The 21,329-nt window shown below is 39.4% G+C and overlaps 2 protein-coding genes across 4 annotated transcripts in view; one reads left to right on the forward strand and one right to left on the reverse strand.

Annotated features, from left to right (window-relative positions):
• SETD9 (SET domain containing 9) overlaps nucleotides 1-8,194 on the forward strand; it is a 29,340-nt gene extending 21,146 nt beyond the window's left edge. The window contains exon 6 of the mRNA XM_017874216.1: nucleotides 8,052-8,194. Coding sequence (XP_017729705.1) covers nucleotides 8,052-8,067 — 16 coding nt within the window. The 3' untranslated portion in view covers nucleotides 8,068-8,194. The remainder of the gene's footprint in view (nucleotides 1-8,051) is intronic.
• Nucleotides 1-21,329, reverse strand: part of MIER3 (MIER family member 3) — a 40,282-nt gene that overhangs the window by 10,943 nt on the left and 8,010 nt on the right. For 2 of the 3 annotated variants that reach the window (XM_017874212.1, XM_017874213.1), the window contains exons 2-9: nucleotides 20,072-20,096; nucleotides 16,380-16,525; nucleotides 8,356-8,490; nucleotides 7,037-7,157; nucleotides 5,079-5,164; nucleotides 4,842-4,914; nucleotides 2,656-2,807; nucleotides 97-178 (exon numbers count right to left, since the gene is read on the reverse strand). In XM_017874212.1, the coding sequence (XP_017729701.1) occupies nucleotides 97-178; nucleotides 2,656-2,807; nucleotides 4,842-4,914; nucleotides 5,079-5,164; nucleotides 7,037-7,157; nucleotides 8,356-8,490; nucleotides 16,380-16,525; nucleotides 20,072-20,096 (820 nt within the window). Of the gene's footprint in view, nucleotides 1-96; nucleotides 179-2,655; nucleotides 2,808-4,841; nucleotides 4,915-5,078; nucleotides 5,165-7,036; nucleotides 7,158-8,355; nucleotides 8,491-16,379; nucleotides 16,526-20,071; nucleotides 20,097-20,942; nucleotides 21,272-21,329 lie in introns of those variants that run through there. The other variant, XM_017874214.1, reaches the window with a different exon arrangement.

Here is a 21,329-nt window from a genome sequence, read left to right on the forward strand (position 1 = left end):
TACAGGATTGCTCTGTCCCTTAGGATACTTTGCTTATTCTGATCCCCAAATGACCATCCCTGTCATGTCCCTCTCTTAAACCCAAGTGTTTCTTACCTTGAGAGGCCTTTCCATTGCAGCAGTATCTTTCGATTGCTTCCTTTATATTGTGGTTACACTTGAGAAGTTCATATAATGCCTGGGGTGGATATTCAATAAAAAGTATTAAAAGTTCATACCTAACAGCATTTTAAAAAACAGGTATAAGAGTCTTGATAAATATTGGAGTCTTGATAAACACTGAAATCCTCTCTAATTTCAGGGCATTTGAAGGTATACCTGCCCAAGCATTTAGTCTATGTAACTATCGTGCAGATTGACTCTGGTACCATGTGAGTTTGTTCATCCTCACGCTACCTCTCAGAAATCACCTGCCTGTATCATTCTGACTTTTTTAAAAAACAAACAAACAAAAACACTAGGTCTAAGATTGAGTTTCCCCTATTTTAAATGCTTTTTTTTTCTAGTTTGGAAAAATTAGTTACAGTCTGTCCCTTGATGTCATTTCCTTCCTGTCTCTTTTAGTTTTAATATAAGGGAACAGCAGCAGGCCTGGAATAACAGGCATGGCACTTCAGACTAGGATTATAATGGTCTCAGTTATTTCCATCTGCTATGAAAGGTGCCACTTTTTAAAATTAGAATATATTCCTATTAAATCTGTTTGGAATTATGAACATAATAAACAGGAATAACAGAATTCAATTGAAAGTTAAATAATCCACCTTCCCAAGTAAGTTTTAAGGAAGTGAAGATGGTTCAATATTAGGAAAACTTTTAATATATCAATAGCCTACATTTTAAAAAGTCATCTCTAAGCTAATTACCCTGATCTGATCACTACACATTATGTGTATCAAGATATCACTGTGTACCTAAATATGTGTAATTAAATGTTAATTTAAAAAAATCAAATCAACAGCTGCTTAAAAAGCATCTGATAAATACTCATTTCTAATTTTAAAAGACAAAACTATAATACTTATAGATAGATGGATATTATCTTGCTATAATAAAGACAGTAGAACCAAGGACCAGTATTATTCTTAATGTAAAAACCTTAGATGTATTACTTCCACCAAAAGCAGGCACCAAATCACTGTTATTACCAAATATCTCAGAGTTACAGCTAATGCATTAAGACATAAAGCAGGAATAATAATGGTAAGGAAGGAACAAAAGTGTAATTTAATCATGAATCAAAAACCAAAAAACCACTCCATAAATGTATGCAATTATGATGTGTCAAACAAAATGATATTACCCATAAATTTTTTAAAAGCAAACTAGAAAACCTGAGAAACAACTGAGTCAGGTAGTTTCAACAGTTTAAGGTACATTTTTTAAAAAATTGGTATTTCTCAACATCAACAATATACAATTATAAATATTATAGAGGGCCAGGCGTGGTGGCTCACGCCTGTAATCCCAACACTTTGGGAGGCCGAGGCAGGGAGATTACGAGGTCAAGAGTTTGAGACCAGCCTGGCTACAAAAATTAGCTGAGCACGGTGGTGCATGCCTGTAATCCCAGTTACTCGGGAGGGTGAGGCAGGAGAACTGCTTGAACCCGGGAGGCGGAGGGTGCAGTGAGTTGAGATCGCGCCACTGCATTCCGGCCTCGGTGACATAGCAAGACTCCATCTCAGAAAAATAAATAAATACATAAAATAGAGATCCCCTTTCCAATAGCATTGAATACACACACACATAAAAGATATTGAGGAATTAGTGAGATGCATGTGATAGTCAAAAAAGCAAAACCATTTGAGTTTCTAATGTTATAAAGGTTTTAATTCTTCTAAAATTAATATAGACTTCAAATATCAATACAAAAACCCAATGAGATTTCTGTCTGACAGCTAGTATGACTTCCCTATGTTACTTCAAAATTCAAGTTTGTGTCTGCCCACCTCTGAATACTCATTAGGCAGGGTTGGGGATTCTCCGTGATAAAGGCATATGAAAGAAGCAGAATGTCAGAGGGGCAAAACTTAGAGGCATTCGAAAAAATAGGCAATGTTCCCATCCCCCATCCCACATGCACTCAGGACAGTATTCTGAATCTACAGGTACACAAGTGCTTAACAAATGCTCCTAAGTCAAATTTATACAGTCTTAATAGACATTACTTTTTAATTACTTCCTAAAGTTGAGAACAATTCAAAGAATACACTTATAAAATCTAAAAGTCCAACCACAGAGAATGTTTAAATAAATGAATTATAAGTATAGGATAGTATACACTAAGTTGAAATTAGGGGAAATTTTTTTTTTTAAAGTATAGGATAGACTATACAGACATCAAGAATAAGGTATTAAATAATTCTCAATGGCAAAGGAGAATAAGATTAATTAATTAAAAGGATATAAAATGGCATCTCAAGTAAGACATATGTAAAGGTATTTTTAAAAAGACCAGAAGAAAAGATATGAAACTAGAGTGAAGTTATCTCTAGAACTCAAGGTTATGGTTTTTTAAACCAGTCTTTCGCAAACTGTAAAACTCTATCAGAAAAGATACCTACTTCACATGTTAAAAATAACTGTATCAAATATATGAAATCAAGAAGATACTGTCAACTGGCTGCTGTTTCCACAGAAGTTGAAGTATACCTGTTCATTGTCCCTTGTGTGTGTTCCTGCAGAAATCCTATCCATTATTTTTTCATTGCCAGTCCTTAATGAAGTCTCAACAAGGTATTCCTTAACTTTGCTCTCCAAAACCACATCAGGACACCAAAGTAACTGGTCTTCGTTTTCATATACTGATAAAGAAAATCCCATTAACACATTAAAAATCATGAACACACTCAAAGACGTACACAATTCTTTGTCTTCCTTGATAGGCTATCCAGTGGGACAAGTAAATGACTTTGAAGACACCAGTAATTTGATTATCCGTTAAGTAGGGCCTTTCACACACAAGCAAAAATTTAACTTTATTATAGGCCAAGGATTCCAGTGGCCAAAGCAAGTAGCTTTTTTGGTGGCTGGACATACTGACCAATCTGAAGGTTCTCCATGCCTAGTAAAGTCTAATATAAAACCCCATAGTGGTTTATCTTATACTCTTCTAATGAAGGGGCAAACAAAACCTGTGTAAATTCTCTAATAACCTCATTGGAATTTTCTCTTGAAATCCCTAAATTGCTCTATGAAATCTCTAGGGGTTAAAAATTGCAAATAAATAAAACCCAAAATATCTGGTAATAAAGAAATAGCTAAGAAAGGTATACTTTTTCTCCCAATAAGATAACTTTTATTTAAAGGAGAAAGTAGATTAACCAAACCTCCCTAGGGAGGTTTTTGGGAAGAGGAAGAAACAGTAAGAAAAGTAAACTTCCTACAATCTCTTAAAGAGACTGATACATTAATGAACAAAATGTCATTAAAACAAGTTTATGTTTTATTAATGCACTCTGCCACTTTACTCAAAGCTTCTACTTTACACAATAAAGTAATATGAATGGCCCAAGTATTTAGTCCAGTGCTTCAAGTGCAATCCATTCTTCAAGTGCATAATAAATACTGACTATAGTTAATAAAAATAATGTACTGAGAACACACTGCGTGCCAGTGACCATGATAAGTGCATTATAATCCCAACTGTAGGAAGCAGGCATTGTCAGTCCCAGGTAGCAGGAAAGTTAAAAATAAAGTGTGCCTGTGAAGCAGTAACACTTGTCTTTTGAGAGCAGTTCCTAGAACTTACTTTATCTCTGGTGACAAGTAAAATAGGTAAAACAATTTGGGCTTATTCCCTCAAAAGATAAAGTACACCTTCCCTCCAATCTGCAGCACTGACAAAATTTCACCTCTACTATGTGTGACCTAAGGACCTACAGTTGCTGAGCATGTACTTGGCTCAAAGGACCAAGTGTGGCATTTGGGTGGTGGGGTGAGAAGGCTGGCACATCTGAAGATCATCAGTTATGTTTTGCTTCCCCTGGGACAACTGTCTTTTAACACTTTGAAAGCAGTTTAGGAAAACAGTGTTCCTAGTGGCTGCCATGGCTAACAATCCCAGGGTAACCAGTCCTTCCCTCCTTTAAATGGAGGATGACCTGGCATGGAGGAAAGGAAAAAGAAGGACTCAGGAAGTATTGTGTTGGGTGCTGCTTTTGCCCTTTTGACTTCACAGGGATAAATCAACTTAGGGAAAAAGTCAAACACCCATGGAAATATTCCTAATGTACTTGGTTCCCGAGTTCAACTAAGAAGGTGTAACTGTATTTTTATATCCTACCACCTTATCCCCTCCATATTTTGAAAACCAACTACCGTTGGAATGCACCAAAATGTAAGGAAAACTGATTACACATAATTAGGAGTATACAAGCAAAAGCAGCAGATCCTTACATTTTACTTCCTGCTCTTCCGGGGCTGGGGAAGGAGGATTTCTTCCAGTCTCTTTTTCCCTCAAGAGTTTCTTTCCAGAAGATTATATCCTTAATATTCTCATTATCTCATGTGATGAGATCCTACCCACTTCTACTGAAGCAGGATGAAGGCCACAGTACAGCACCGCAGGAGGCTCTGAACTATTCCAACAGGCACTGAGCGCACTGGCTAACAAGCACTATGTGTGCCTTGGGCAGGGCCGGGGGTTGGGGGAAACCGGAGTCTAGTGATTAACTTTGATAGATTTTTCCTAAGTCAGGCCTAAATATCCTAACTCTGAATGTTTCCCAAATCTATCTATATATTGCCAAGACTGGTATAAAACCAGGTATTTAAATAAACATATCAAGTGGTAACCTGATCTACCAAACATTATCAAAATCAAAAGCTTTCCTTACCTTTCTCATTACCATCGTACTCTCCAAGATAAGGGGGAATCTCTGCCTGATATTGTAAACCAATCATTATTTCCTACAGGAAAATTGAGAGGTAAAAATAACTTATTATAAAATAGATACTGAGAAAAGCCCCAACTCATTAATCAGTTTCTACAGGTCAAAACAACAAAATCATCATAAATCATTTCAGAAATATTTTTCAAAGCCCATTTAGTCCACTATGTTAACTCAACTTACCTTCCTCAAATCTTCAGGTGAATTACCACTGTCTGTTTCAACATCTTCAACCTCTGATTCCTTATCACCATCACATGTAGTATTTGCTTAAAAGACAAAAATTTAAAAGGTTTTTACTGCCTATTTTTGCAGAACCTGGAAGACTGCCTGTTGTATTTTTTAAAATGTTGTTAAATAAGTAAGATCAGCATAAGCATACTAAACCACCGGCATGATTTTCACAATCGACATTGGTCAAAATGAGACACTGAAAATCCTAATAAAGTGTATAGTATCCTAGGCGGTGCAGTGGCTCTCATGGCTATAATCCTAGCACACTGGGAGGCTGAGGTGGGTGGATCACTTGAGGTCAGGAGTTTAAGACCAGTCTGGCCAACAGGCTCTACTAAAAATATTAAAAAATTAGCCAGGCATGGTGGCAGGCGCCTGTCATCCCAGCTACTCAGGAGGCTGAGGCAGGAGAATTGCCTGAACCTGGGAGGCAGGGGTGGCAGTGAGCCAAGATCACGCCATTGCACTCCAGCCTGGGCGGCAGAGTGAGACTCTATCTCAAAAAAAAAAGTGTATAGTATCCTGATAATTATTATGGTATACTATTAAATAGTTTGGGAGGTAAAAGGAAACCACTGTGGCCACCTTAAAAAAGAAAGTAAAACACTGGAGTTCTGATTATACTAATCCAGAAGGAGATACACACACAGAGTTCCATATTAGGTCCATCGAAACTGTTTTTGTACACACACGAATGCATGGATATTTGAACTTATTAACCAAACAGTTCTTCTACCATAAAAATACCTAAAAAAAAAAAAAAAAAAAGAAAGAGGTGAGACTGCAGATTGCATTCTAAGAAATTATTTCTTAGATTGCATCTAAGAAATTAATGTCCAAAACATTTTATTTATTTATTTTTTGAAACAGGGTCTCACTCTGTCACCCAGGCTAGAGAGCAGTAGCCTGATCATGGCTCACTGTGACCTCAAAGTCCTGAGCTTGAGTGATCCTCCTATCTCAGCCTCCCAAATAGCTGGGACTGCATGTGCATGCCACTATACTCAGCTAAGTTTTATATTTTAAAATTTTTTTGTAGAGACAGGGTCTTGCTATGTTACCCAGAGTGGTCTAGAACTCCTGGCCTAAAGTGATCCTCTCGCCTCAGCCTCCCAAAGTGTTGGGATCACACACCCAACCCCAAAACCTTTTAAGTATTACTGATAAACATTAAGAGGTAACACCAAGAACTAATAGGCAAAAGATTAATCATTAAAAGTAAAAATACTTTTTGAGCACTGATAAGTTTTCAAAACCAGGAGAACAGGAGCCTTTTAATAGAAATTCAAAAAAGTCTAAAAAATTTTGTGGTGAAACTAGGAGTGGTTACCATAGCAACAGATGAGTCTTGAGAAGGAAAATGGCCTTGTAAAATAAAGTCAATATTTCCATTTTTATCTTGTTATTATTATTATTATTTTTGAGACAGAGTCTCTCTCTGTGGCCCAGGCTGGAGTGCAGTAGCATGATCTCCAGCTGGCTGCAACCTTCACCCCCCAGGTTCAAGTGATTCTCATGCCTCAGCCTCCCTAGTAGCTGGGATTACAAGTGCATGCCCCCATGCCTGGCTAATTTTTTGTATTTTTAGTAAAGAATAGTTTCACCATGTTGGCTAAGCTGGTCTCAAACTCCTGGCCTCAAGTGATCCGCCTGCCTCGGCCTCACAAAGTGCTGGGATTACAGGCGTGAGCCACTGCACCTGGCCAAATATTTCAATTTTTAAATGACATATTAGTTCACCTCTATCCCAAAAGAAAGGTTATAATCTTGTTTAAATTACAGACGTATTTTATCTCAACCACATAAAATATTTAGAATATTCTGACATAAATTACTGAACACAATAAAATGTACTAAAGCTACAGTATCAATGTTACTATTAATCAGTAATCCACTGGGTTTCTTACATCGTAAAGGCCTAGGGAAGAAATCAGAAGTTTCATGGGAAGTCACAGATGGCGTCAGATCATCCGCAGAAGACTGAGTTTCCTCGTCATCACCTGACAACAAGTCTTTTGCTATTTCCTCCTGGAAGAATAAGAAGGCAGTGCTAGCGTTAGAAATGATTACATCTCATTAATTAAGAAAACTATCTTTTTATAACATATAATTAAGAAGCAGTTGGAACCTTATGAAAGAAATATGAAATTCTCCTATTATTTACTTCATGTACAAAATATTTAGTATTTGATATTATGTAATATTCAATAATATACTACTAAATGATAATTAGTGCAACTATATACTTAAACAATTGCCTAATTTGTGGGTATACAGAGAACTTATCTAAAGCTGTAGGCTAATTTTAGTGAATTTACAACAAAATAGTCTGACTTTTAAGTGCTTAACAATTATATTCATTTTCTGTCAATAATAAAGTAAAACTGAAAAAATGCCTCCAACCTCCACTCTTCCAATAATTTAAAAATCCGACTAATGAACAGCTCTGACTACTGACATAATTTTAAAAGAAACACGTTTGAATTAATTTTTATGTAAGTATACAGTCATCCTTGTTCCTAGCACATAGTAGCCACTCAATAAATACTTGTTGAATGACTATGGTCATTAAGGTCTGTGGTACATTAATATCACATTGACTTAAAAGTGGGAACAACATAACTCACAGGAAGAGGTTCCAAGATGTGGATTCCTCTCCCTGCCTGAGATCTGAAAGGCAAGGAAAGGTTCCCAGGGATCTGTTAGCAGAGGCCATGGCCGTGTGAATTTTCCTCAGCAGGGACTAGGCCTCCCCACAACCAGCCTATGTTAGAGATGGATCACCGTGGTCTTGGCTGCTGCGGCCGCTGTCACTCCCAGAGCCAAGAAAACAGAACTTCTCTCCAACCACTCCACGCCTAAGTCAGCTTGGTTTGAAGGCTTCTGGGGGATTTATTAATCAAGGCTTTTATGTGTTTATAGGATCAAAAGAAGTTAAGCCAAGATCTAAGTTTAGATACAATGTGTCTACACAGGAAAGACGAAAACATTACCGGAGAATATTCAGGCATGCAAAGTACCATGAAGCTGCTATTAATACTACTCTTAACACAGTGTGATCAAAACCAAACAATGTTTAAAACAGCCACCGAAATAAGTGCAATGGGTCAACAAGAAGTTTACATTTAAGAATTATTAAATAATACTTTAAATGGAAAAAAAAAATCTAATAAAAGCAGTCAATGGTAACAGATCCTGAATTTTTCTTTCAAATACTCACACTTACTTTGTCTAATGTCATGTCTGGTAGTTCATCTGCTAGTTCACTTGGGGAACTATTTGCACTGGAATTTGCAACTGCTGGAATCGTAGGTTCATAGCCATAGAATGCCAGTAAGTCTTCTAGAGGCATGGTTCCTTCCTGTTCAAGCCAGGGCATAAACACGGACTCAGCAGATGTCACAATACTGAACTGCAGGTAAACTGTACTGTCCCCTTAGGTTCATAAAGCACATTATCAAAATAGCAGAACAAATCAAAGGCAAGCTTCAGTTTTTCTTTTTGTGCTGTTGTCAGAAAACAGGAGCAAACACCTAGAGCTATAATTTATGTATAAACAAAAGCCTAACAATTAACACCTTAGTTTTATTTTCCAGAAGCATTTTACTATTTTAAAAATTCCTCAAATATTTGCTTTAGTACCTTTTTTTTAAGCTTTCAAGTTAACATAAAGATTTGCCCTGAAAACATTTCCAATTAATCAATCAGTAACTTGTAATTCACAGCTTCTTTCCGTGCATTTAACAGCTGACCGCTTGCTTTACTCTTCATGTTAATTAGAAGACACCTGGTAGAAAAACCTTTGCTGAATGTTTACTAACATCAGCAATATTTATGTTCAAAGCACAATTATCCTTTTATATTCTTACTACATCTCATATTTTTATACCAGTTTTTTTTAAAACAACTGTCTGAGGAAGATTATACTATTATCACCATTTTACAGGTAAGAAAACTGAGGCTTAATTCCGGATTTGAATCCCAGTTCCCCAGTTATCTTACTGGCTGCTTTAATAAAATTACATGCCCCAGCTACAGTGCTGCCTATGTTATGAATACCTATGCCATGACTCATAGTGACACCAAGTCACTGTTTCCCTCTCAGGAATCCATGTGAAAATGTGTTACGATATACTACATAACATTCAGTGCATGCAGACTGTATATACAGCCAGGCTGCATATACAACTGTGTTAGGAATGATATGCTACACCATATAGCCTAGGTGTATAGTAGGCTACATTACTACTTTTGTCTAAGCATACTCTATGATGTTCACACAGCAGTGAAACTGCCTAATGATGCCTTTCTCAGAATGTATTCCCTCGTTCAGCAACACATGACTATGTTTTAACTACTAAAGTGTACAGAACTATTTATCATTCAAGGTCGGTCACAGTGGCTCACATCTGTAATCCTAGCACTTTGGAAGGCCAAGGCAGGCAGATCACTTGAGGTCAGGAGTTTGAGACCAGCCCGGCCAACATGGTGAAACCCCATCTCTACTAAAAATACAAAAAAGAAAAAAAAGAACTATTTATCATTCAAATAAATAACTTCAAAACAATATACTCATGAACTAGTTAATCTGTTAAATATTTTTAAGATTTCTGTATCCATCAATTAAGAGATTTATTTTTAAAATTTGCTTATGGTTTAGTTTTCCCTTAAAATAAAATAATCCATAAAGCAAACAGCACGAAAACGCTAAAGCAGAGTATGCAAAACATGTCCACAGTTGATCACAAAGTGACCTGAGAAGAGCCAGTGACGATTCCTTAGAGGGCCAGCTGGCTGCCCACAGGGCCCACAGGGGATGATGCACCTTTGCAGGTATGGAACTTATATAATTCATTGTGCGTAACTAAAACAGATTCATGCTAAATGGACTTACACAATCAGGTATATGATAGAAGACTAATTTATAAATTTGCAGTAGTAGACATACGCCTTTCTAATGACCATAAATGATCATGAAAATCTTTTTCAGCTTGGGATTTAAATCAACCAAAACTCCTTTGGGAGCATGGAGTCAGCATAAATTGAGTTGGATTGTCAGAACAGGGTGAAGTTCACCTACATCACGGGGAAACTTCCATGAATTATTTTTCTTCCAAACCAAAGAATCCCTTGAAGGTAACAAGACTCAGATTTAGAGTCTCTACAGTCCTATCTTGCTCCTTGCAGAGTCGACGCAGCGCATTCCCTTTGGCTCATATTGGTTCTAATGTAAGAGCTGCCTGGGTTGCAGCCTTTGCCAAGCACCTGTCAGTAGTATTTCTCCAGAACCTCACAGTTTCAGTCTTTCTTCCTGAAATGGGGAGTGGCAATTTTCACCTCTTATGCACTGATGGTCCACCTTCCCATCATTTACTCAGTTCTAAGTACTTGGCTGAGGGCTACTGGCTACTGGACGTAAAAATTAAATTCACTGAAGAATCCCTGCTCACAGGGAATTCAGTCTTAGTGGGGGAAACTGATGAGTTAGCCATTATAATACAATGTAATGACTTCAATATTCAATTGTCAGTATAGAGAAGGGCAGATCTACACCCCAAGAAAACTCAAATGGAGTATGGAGGTATGCACAGAGGGTGAAGACTGAGCTAAGTCTTGAAAGATGACAAGGCTTCTGACAATACACAAATATAGGGCTGCCAAGTTTTATGAGTGTAACAAACAGAGCACTGAGATACAGAGTAACACTCGGGGCCCATGTTCAGAGGGTAGCAGGGAAAGACAGTCAGCAATCTTCAGCAGAGACCTGAAGTCTGAGAAGGCCAGTCCCGTGAAGGTATTCCAGGCAAAAAAAATGACACATGTGAGGCCTGAAGGGCTGAAGGTGGTTTCCTACTAAGCCAAGTGGCCAAAGTTTGGTGAGTAGAATGAAGAATGGTTCAAGAGAACGGAAAGAGAGGCAGGGACAGATCACAAAGGGTCTCAGGGCCAGGGAAAGGAACCTGGACTTCATTCCCAGGGCAATGAGGAGCCATCGGAGACTCATAAAAAGGGAGTACCATGGCGTTATTTCTTCTTAAAATACTGAACACCTGCATGAAGAAAAGTTGAGAAGGGTGGAGAGATACAGCAGAAGCAGGGAAACCACTTAAAAAGCCTCGTGCTAGGTGAGGGTAGTGATACACAAGAGGAGAGAAGTGAAGAGACATATACTGAGGTAGAACCAAATGGGTTACTGGACGTGGGAGGGAAAGGGAAGGAGGACTCCCCAGTTTTCTATTTGAGCAATTGCCTAGACGGTGGTAACTTCTGCCAAGATAGAGAATACTAAAGGAATAAAAGGTTTTTGAAGGAAAACAAAACAAAACAAAACAAAAACAAGAGTTCTGCAAAGGACACGGTTCAGTTTAAGAGGACTATGAAACATCCAAGTAGAAAAGTCAGGTTGGCCAGGAGCCTGGAGCTCAGAGAACCAGCCTGGGCTAAAGATATAAATCTGGCATTCATTAGCATCTAGATGATATTTAAAACCACAGAAGTTGATGAGCTCACCCACGGAGACGGTAGAGAGAAAAGAGGAGGGGATCTATGCTTATCAGAAGAACTTTCAAATATGTTACACTATGGGCAATGGGTATGTCTGAAAATTCTTAAACATGATTCGTATTTTGGAAATAATGTTCTAAGGGAACTAGAATGAGAGCCTGAACTAAGAAGGGGGATTATTTGAGTGAAATTTAGGGAAAGATACATTTCTTGAGTTACTTGATAGAAGCAATGAAAGCAACATAGGAGTTTAAATGGATTGCCAGATTTCTGGCCTGGGAAGTTAGGTAACTATAGCACCACTATGAGACAGAAACACAAGATAAATTTAAGGATGGGACAGTAATGATCAGTTTAAGGTGAAAGCTAAAGCAGTGGTTTGAGTGAGATCACCCAGAAAAGGCACACAGAGTGAGAAGACAACAGCCAAAACCCCAGAAAATGTTAATGAAAATGCGGGCAAAGAAAGAAAAGATCATAAAATAAGGAGGGAGAAGTCAAGACAATAGAACCAGGAAAAAGTAGGATTACATAAATTAAGGCAGAAACAAGTATGGATAATCAGGAATGGTCACTTGGGTCAAATTCCAAAAAGAAATTAAGAAAAAGACAAGAAATCTTAGCATCTGGCAATCAGGAATTATTGGTGACCTGGGCCAGGCGCAGTGGCTGCTGCCTGTAATCCTAGCACTTTGGGAGGCCAAGGTAGGATCGCTTGAGCCCAGGAGTTGGAGACCAGCCTGGGCATAGAAAGACCCCTTCTCCATAAAAAAAATTTTTTTTTAATTAGCCAGGGTGGTGGGGTGCACCTGTAATCCCTAGCCTTTGGAAGGCTGAGATGGGAGAATTGCTTAAGCCCAGGAGGTCAAGGTTGCAGTGAACTATGATCATATCACTGCACTCTAGCCTGGGTGACAGAGTGAGACCATCTCTACATAAGTAATTATTGGTGGCCTTATAGCATGGTGGAAGAAGCCAAGCTAAGGACTGAATGGGAGGGGAAGAAAGTACATACGTGACTTGAGACTTGGCTACAAAAGGAGAGTGACTGAGGGCAACACAAGATGAAAAGAGAATTTCTTCCAAATGTGGGATCTACATGAGTAGGATTCTTATGTGGAAATTTAAAAAAAAAAGGGTAGAAGAATAAATTGAGGGCAAGAGGGATAGAATCTAGAGGTTAGCCTGGGATATCACAGATACTTCACAGGACAGGAGGGAAAGAATAATATAAAAGTTTGTATATGTGAGGGAGACGGGAGGTTCCCAGCAATCACTCAAGAAAACCCCCACTTTTCTATAAAGACACAGGCATGACCATCTGTTGAGGGAGAAGATGACCATCTTCATAGAAACTTCATTAATAAGTTCAAGTGATGACAGTGGTGGCCAGAGGGTTGATGCTAAAACACAAATCATTTGTACCAAAACTTTTAAAGCAAAACTGGAAAAGGTGACTCTAGTCTCTGAAGCATTTCACAAATGAGCTCTCTATGAGAGCCTATTAATAAAGCACTTAAGTCCTTTAAAACATAAAAACAATTTTTTCAAAATTGAATTAGTAAGTCTCAAAGTCTGTAAGGATCTGTGGTAGCTAAATCAGCTTAGAAGTGTGATCCAGCACCTTATCCCAGGTATAAGGATTTTTCTCTTCCTTTTCTTGGGTATTTTGTTGAACCTATTTACATTTTAAGGCACACAGTAGAATCTAGTCACACTTATAAATGAACTGTTCTATAAATCAAAGGATTTCTATCAGGAAGAGTACCATATTTAGGGCAGAAGACCCACTAATTGCTAACCATTATATTGGACAAATCACCTAATCCCTCTCACCTCCATTTCCTCATATACCATCATTTCCTTGATCCTACGATGCACTCCCTCACATATCAGAATCAGGATGTAGCCTGATACTAAAGTGCAAACTTCATATACAAGTGTTCCTCCCCCTACACCTACACTGTTTAGAAATTAACAGTAGGCTGGGTGCAGTGGCTCATGCCTGTAATCCCAGCACTGTGGGAGGCCGAGGCGGGTGGATCACAAGGTCAGCAGATTGAGACCATCCTGGCTAACACGGTGAAGCCCTGTCTCTACTAAAACCAAAACAAAAAAAATTAGCTAGTTGTGGTGGCGGGCACCTATAGTCCCAGCTACTCGGGAGACTGAGGCAGGAGAATGGTGTGAACCCATGAGGCGGAGCTTGCAGTGAGCCAAGATTGCGCCACTGCACTCCAGCCTGGGCAACAGAGCAAGACTCCATCTCAAAAAAAGAAAAAAAAAAAAAAAAAAAAAGAAAAGAAAAGAAATCAACACTACGTCCTACAATCAACAAGGCCTCTGAGCCTAGAAAAATAATGCCAACATTCATCTGACACAACTGATGGCATTGCTGGATGGACCAAATGAGACTGTCTGAGATGCATTTCATGTTAATAACTAACGCCTGTCTGATACCTTAAGGCACAGGCTGCTAAACATACACATATAATTTGTTTAATGTCTTGTGATCTTTTTTCCCCAGACAGGGTCTCAGTCTGTCACATACTCTGGAATACAGTGGCACAATCATAGCTCACTGCAACCTTGAACTCCTGGGATGATCAAGTGATCCTCCCACCTCAGCCTCCCAAGTAGCTGGGGCTATAGGTATGCACCACCATGCCCAGCTAATTTTTAAATTTTTTGGTAGAAATGGGGTCTCACTATGTGGCCCAGGCTGGTCTCAGATCCTGGGCTCAAGTGATCGTTCCACTTTAGCCTCCCAAAGTGCTGAGATTACACGTGTGAGCCACTGCCCCCAGCCTAAATGCTTTTCTTTTCTCTTTTAACAAAAGGAAAAAAACCTATACTAAAGTCTAAGTGGTAGAAAAGTGATTTTTTACTTTCTCATTTGCGCTTTTCTGAATTTTGAATTTTCTAACAGTGAACACCAAAGCGATAATTATATATTAATAAAAGCAGAAATAAGAACTCTTTAAAAAGTTCTACCAGCCCGGTGCGGTGGTTCACGCTATAATCCCAGTACTTTGGGAGGCCAAGGCAGGTGGATTGCCTGAGGTGAGGAGTCCAAGACCAGCCTGGTCAACACGGCAAAACCCCGTCTCTACCAAAAATACAAAAAGTAGCCAGGTGTGATGGTGGATGCCTGTAATCCCAACCACTTGGGAGGCCAAGGCAGGAGAATCACTTGAACCCAGGTGGCACAGGCTGTAGTGAGCCAAGACTGCGCCCCAGCCTGCACAATGGAGCAAGTCTCCTTCTCAAAAAAAAAAAAAGTTCTACCTATAAATCTACGACTATTGAAAGCTCTCAGAAGGCAGTAATATGAATACATTAAAATATATAAAGATATTACATAAACCATATTTTAGTATGTTTAATAACTAAAATCTAGCCACATATTCTATACTCAAAGAGCTACTATAAGAAAATTGCTTTTGTACTTACCTTATTTTCCATAACACATGATGTAATAAAAATTTGTGAACACTAAAATATGGGCCATATTACAGTCAATACACTACTGAGTTTATTTACTATGAACATAAAAACTTAAAATTCTTGCAAATGAACATTAACATCAATCCCCTAAGACTGTTAACACACACCAATACCTACACTATTCCACTAATAAAAGATTAATACACTATTTCAAGTTATATAGAAATAATCAAAACATAATTTGAAATTCCTTCTAAAACTTGATCCTTACTCTTTATATTTGTGTCTCTACTGTTTTTTAATTCATTTTCATGTTTCATTAAACATCAATAAAAATAATAGAGACCACATGTATACAGCTGTACTTTACTACAGATAAAAACCACAGATCAGAGCAAGTGGGAGGGCAGTTAAGTCACTCTTCTGTTTCCCTGCGTATTAACGTGAAGAAGGAAATAAAATAATATTCCACTCCTGCCTCACAAAGCTACTAAGCGGAGGAAATGATATATATAAGAATATACTTGCCCTTTTCAAGAAAAAGAGGTGTAGGATAACTCAGGGGATAAGTATCATTTCTGAAAGCTTCTGTTATTCTGGATGTTAGAAATTTTCAAATATGGTTAAGTAAGCATAAATCCTACATGTTTTCAAGGTAACCCCTATAGGGACCTCTCTATATACAGTCCTGTTATAAATGCATGTTAAAAATACAGTTCATTTGAATTTATATTGACTTGGGGCTTAAAAAATTATAAACTACACTCACTCTTGCCAACCTTTTAAAAGATGACTTTTAAAGGAGCAGGGGATGGGACATTACCAATTTATCTTTGAAAATACAGTAAACCTTTTTCAATTTTCTTAAAATATTCCACTAGATTATGAGTTATTTGAAGGAAAAGACTTCTCTCTGTATCTACTACAGTACTTAGCCAAATTCAAGTTTGAACCTTAGCAGAATAGTACGATATAATGGGAAGAGGGCTAGACTAGGATTCAGAACTAATCTAAGGGCCTATAGTTTTCCGTATCTCAATTTTCTCATCTGTAAAATGCCTATGTGTACCTACTTCACTGTGCTGATATAAGCTTAAAAATTAGGTTAAGAGATACAAAATAATTTTGAAAAATTAAATGAAAACATACTTATTAGGCTATCCCCCAAAATAAAAGTGAAAACATGAAGAACAAAAAAAAGGATTATGATCCTATTTTTATTTCAGGTAGATTATTTTAGAAAATTACAACAGAATTTCAAAATCTTTGTAAATATGTATTTGAAAGTAAATCTTATACCTTTTCTAAGTCTTCAATTTCAGAACTGAAGTTTTTACCCTCATCCATCATTTCCTCTTCTTCAAGAGTTCTTTCATCATCATAGTCATGGACCAACATCTCAGCAGTGGGGTCAAAATCATGATCTTCAGAAGACAAAGACCCAACTGGAATAAAACAAACTGAATCACTTTACACATTTACAAGGTTATTAACAAAATAAAATAAAAATTTATGTTCTTCTGCCAGTTCCTTTTAATGTTTACATGAGGGTTTCAATAAATGAATTTACTATATACTTTATAGGTTATAAATTAAGACCCTATGATTCAGAAAATATGTCTAAACCAGCAAAATAACAAGGCAAAGTTATTCACAAACACTTTTATAAGGGGTCTAGTCCACAAGAAAACATCTTATAACAACAAAGTGATTTAAGCAGCATGGTCTTAAAGAAACATTCTAACAGAAAAAGGAGCCAAACTCGCTTATCAGTTCATTTAATACAGCTGTCTAAAAGCAAAGTAAAATGTCAGAAGAATTAAATTTCCATGAACAGAAGATTCACAAGAATCTACTATACACTAAGACTCACACTTCAGGATAATATAAATTTTACTCAAATTCTAACCCTCAAATAAACACAAAACACAACAAAATCTGTTTTATAAAACAAATAAAAGTTTCTGTGAAGCAGCTATACAGCCATTCAGCTTTTAAAAGCATTGTATCACTTTACATGTCTCTAACAGTACTTCAAGTTCCCTAGCATTAATCAGACAAGCATTAAACTGTAAGACTTTGCTTTACTTTGGATTACTAACAAAGTTCTTAGGATTATGTGTAGGGAATACAGAAAATCACATCTGAAGGTTTTGGAAGATGTATCCATTGCAAGTTGTTTTGGATAATTCATACTTGTTTATAAAACTATAATATCTTTTAATAGCAAATATGAAATCTACAGGAAACTCCAAAAACCAAGAGAAGAAATGACTAAAATCCACAATCCCAAAGAAATGAAATCAAATTTATAAGAAAACAGGACTTTCTCCACTTGTTTTACTCTAGTATCCAATTCAATTAGACCAGTAACCCTCAGAGAAAGGAAGGAAAGTCTCAGAAACTGCAGTTGGGGGAAGGAAGAAGTGGATGGAAGCATACTCAACATAAAAAGTTTAATCTGTTCTTAGTCAAGCTACTGAATATTTTAAAATTTCAAACATTTCAGGACAGTGTGAGATCATTACCAAAACACGGAACTAGGCCAAAGATTGTTCACTATGGAAAACCACACACGTTAATTCATTATTTTGATTCTAGGTTCAGAGAACTCTAATTAGTTTTAAAATACAATTTCTACAGGACTTAATTTTTTGGCAGGTTTACATTATGTTATCTTCCTTAACGTTGAAAATATCTGCTCATTTAAAAACCTGTTGATTTACATGTGGTTTAATTTAAAAAGAAATACAGGCCGGGGCGGTGGCTCATGCATATAATCCCAGCACTTTGGGAGGCCAAGGTGGGGGGATCACCTGAGGTTAGGAGCTCCAGACCAGCCTGGCCAACACAGCAAAACCCTGTCTCAACTAAAAATACAAAAAAATTAGCTCGACATGGTGGTGGGCACCTGTAATACCAGCTACTTGGGAGGCTGAGGCAGGAGAATCGCTTGAACCTGGGAGGTCGAGGCTGTAGTGAGCCAAGATCACACCACTGCACTCCAGCCTGAGCAACGGAGCAAGACTCCATTTCAAAAAACAAAAAACAAACAAAAAGACATATGAATATTAATTAATTAGCTCAAATCCACCATTACAAATTTTCTTTTTTTGAGGAATTCCTGGCAAGTTCCACGGTATGCCAAAGAGGCAGAAATGAAACAGATGGTGACTTTTCCACCTCTTTGGTAGCAGAGCTCCTCTGGACTCTTCTGTTACTCCTCTATCACTTGGCACAACAGGCTTCCCCTTTAACATGGAAGGTATTCAATAAGGGCCAAAAATCGAAGGACCTGAGGGTCTACTCCCAGCTTTGTCCTTGGCTTTTTGGGACCTGAAGCAAGTCATTTAAACTTTCTAGGTCTAGCTCCTGTCTTCCATTTGCAAAATACATGGGGATGACTGAAAGGACCTCAAAAGTCCCTTCCAACTCAAAAATTCTCTTTTTAAAAAACTGGATAATTAATCTCAGTACTTTGGGAGGCTGAGGCGGGCAAATCACTTGAGGTCAGGAGTTCAAGATCACCCTGGCCAGCATGGTGAAACCCCATCTCTACTAAAAACACAGAAAAATTAGCCGGGTGTGGTGGCACATCCCTGTAGTACCAGCTACCTGGAAGGCTGAGGCAGTAGAATGGCTTGAACCTAGAAGGCGGAGGTTACAGTGAGATTGCGCCAATGCACTCCAGCCTGGGTGACATCTCAAAAAAACAAACAAACAACAACAACAACAACAAAACAGGCTAGTTGATTAAAGACAGGTTACACTGTCTTTCGGCTTTTTATTTAGATTGAAACTTCTTAAAAGAAGTCAGTGAGGCCAAACGGAAAAATTCCATTAATCCAGCTGTTTGACATCGTGTATATATTTTCCTAAAATCAGTTATAACAAAAAAGTTCATCTTAAAATTAACAAAAATTTTTAGAATACACTTTAAAGATGTAGCCTAAATGACAGTCAAGTGAGGCTCTGAAGGTCGAGTAGATATAAAAAGTAATACTGTAAGGAAACAGACTGTTCACTCTACGGAAACAAGTTGTAATGGAAGATTTAGGAGCTCATCTGTGCTCCACCACTAACTAAAGTTATTTAAAAGTCTCCTCAAGTGTAAAATAATGGAGTTGGACTAGTCCAGAGGTGCTTTTCCTATAGACTATGAGAGGTAAGAGGAAAGACAGCGAAGAGGTAAACAGAAAGGGGATGAGAAACTGAAACAAAGATATCCTTACATGATTAGCACTATCCTTACATGATTAGCACATGAGGAAAGGTCCTTATCATGGACCTGCTTCAGGAATTCTACAAACCCCAGATTGTGTGTAATTATGCATATGTGCAGAGTTCTGGGACGCATCCCTTGCTTTCATTAGATCCTCACAGGGGTTTCTGACTTCAAGAAAGTTAAGAAACACCGTACTAGATGACCTAAGATTGTCTCAGCTCAGAAGTCGAAATCACCATTTTTCTGTGACAAATTTGGAAGTTCTTTTTTATTTTAAGGTAGCTTTACCTCTCAACTTCCAATTTTAACACAATTCATAGACATTTAATTATGAAAAAGAAACAAAGTAAGAGGAGATGAGGAGTTACGGTTAGTAAAGTAGTCCCAGAGTTCCGACAAATTACTCTCTCGAAGAAACCGAAATTAAAATCTAAATTGCTAAAGTTGGTGTCAAGTTAATTTGGGGTTAACTGTTTCAGCCTCGGAGGAAAAATAAGATATGTAATAATTAAAGCCATATTACTTAAAAGAACGCGTGTCGAAGCAGCTTTGTAACAGTTACCTTTCCAACATGAAAGAGAAAACAACAAAGAACAGTGTAACTGTTCCTTCCCCAAACTTAACTACTAAATGCACATTGAAACTCTTAAAAATCAATGAACAAAAACCTGCAGGATACATTTCTGTGGGGAATCATTTAGCAACAGATCTTTGAGCTCACATTACCCACTAGGAACCACTGAAGACGTAAGAAAATAGGACAAACCTGGGCTCGAACTTCCAAAAGAAGCCTAGGAGAGAGAGAAGAAAACGTGAGGTTAGATCCCGCAGCCGGGGAAAGAGGCAGCGCCGGCAACAGGGCGCAGAGGAGGCGGAGTCGAGCGCTCCACCGCAGCTGCCAAAAGTGCAAGACGTAGCTTCGCTCCAATCGCTCCCGGCCCCTTTCGGGCCCCCTCTTGGCTGCCTCGCCTTCCTCCCCGAGTCCCCAGTGTACAAACTCACAGACCCGGGACTAAGCCCGGAGTCTGAGAGGCAACTCCAAGTCGCTTCTTGGAGCCCAGCAAGTTACAAAGCGGAGAAGCAAAACCCAGAGCAGTCGGCTCGCACCATCAGTCCCCATCCCTGGCATCTCCGGAGTCCCCCAAATCCCGCCCGGCTTTCCGAAGCCCCAAACAACTCCAAACGTAACACCCTTTTCTGGAAGGAACTCGCGTTCTGAGCACCCAGTCTGCCCCTGGGGCCCGGGAGCCCCAACTCCGAGGCCGCTCTCTTCCCCTGGAGCATAGGCCAGCTCGAATCGGACACTCGCCCCCAAACCAAAGCGCGAGCCCCCCATCCTCTCTCCAGAGTCCAGAGATGCAGCTCCTCTCAGTTCCAGGGATGCTGGCTCCTTCCAGAGTGTTCAGTCCCTCCCTGGACCGCCAGCGCGCCTCCAGCCCCAGCGAGCTCCAGCCCAGGGGCTCCTGCCACAACGCCCCCTCCCCCCAGCTCACCAGTCCCGGGGGACATGGCCGGGGCAGCTTCGCTTGCCCAGCCTTCTTTCCTCCAGCCCAGAGTAAACTGGGGCTATCAAGCCTCTCTCCTGGAGAGGGCGTCGAGGGTCTCGGTCTGCCCTTTAACCCCAGGGGCGCCCGCACCTCCCGGGCTACGGAGCGGGGAGTCCCGCTCTTCAGCGAAGCCCGGTGGCCGCGCATCCCGCTCTTCTCCGCGCCCCCAGCAAAGTAAAGCGTGCAGCTCCTTCGCGCCGCAGCCCGGGCCCAGTGGGCCAGGGGCACAGCGCACGACTCTCGCAGGGCAGTGGCGCAGCCCGCTCCCCTCTTTGCGATCCGGCCGCGGAGGGGGGGCTCGGTCGGTTTACACCCACCCGGGCCCCTGGAAGAGGCGCGGAGGCGCCGGCGGCCCGCGTCAGCGGCCGGGGGCACGGCACTGCCCCGTCCCTGGGGCAGGGCTCGCTGCCGCCGGCCGCCACCTCAGTCCGGCTCAGTCGCCCGGCCCGACCGCGGCCGGAGCCGCCGCGGCCTAGT

The sequence above is a fragment of the Rhinopithecus bieti genome, unplaced genomic scaffold (genome assembly GCF_001698545.2).
Source record: "Rhinopithecus bieti isolate Rb0 unplaced genomic scaffold, ASM169854v2 scaffold_6513, whole genome shotgun sequence".
NCBI lineage: Eukaryota > Metazoa > Chordata > Mammalia > Primates > Cercopithecidae > Rhinopithecus > Rhinopithecus bieti.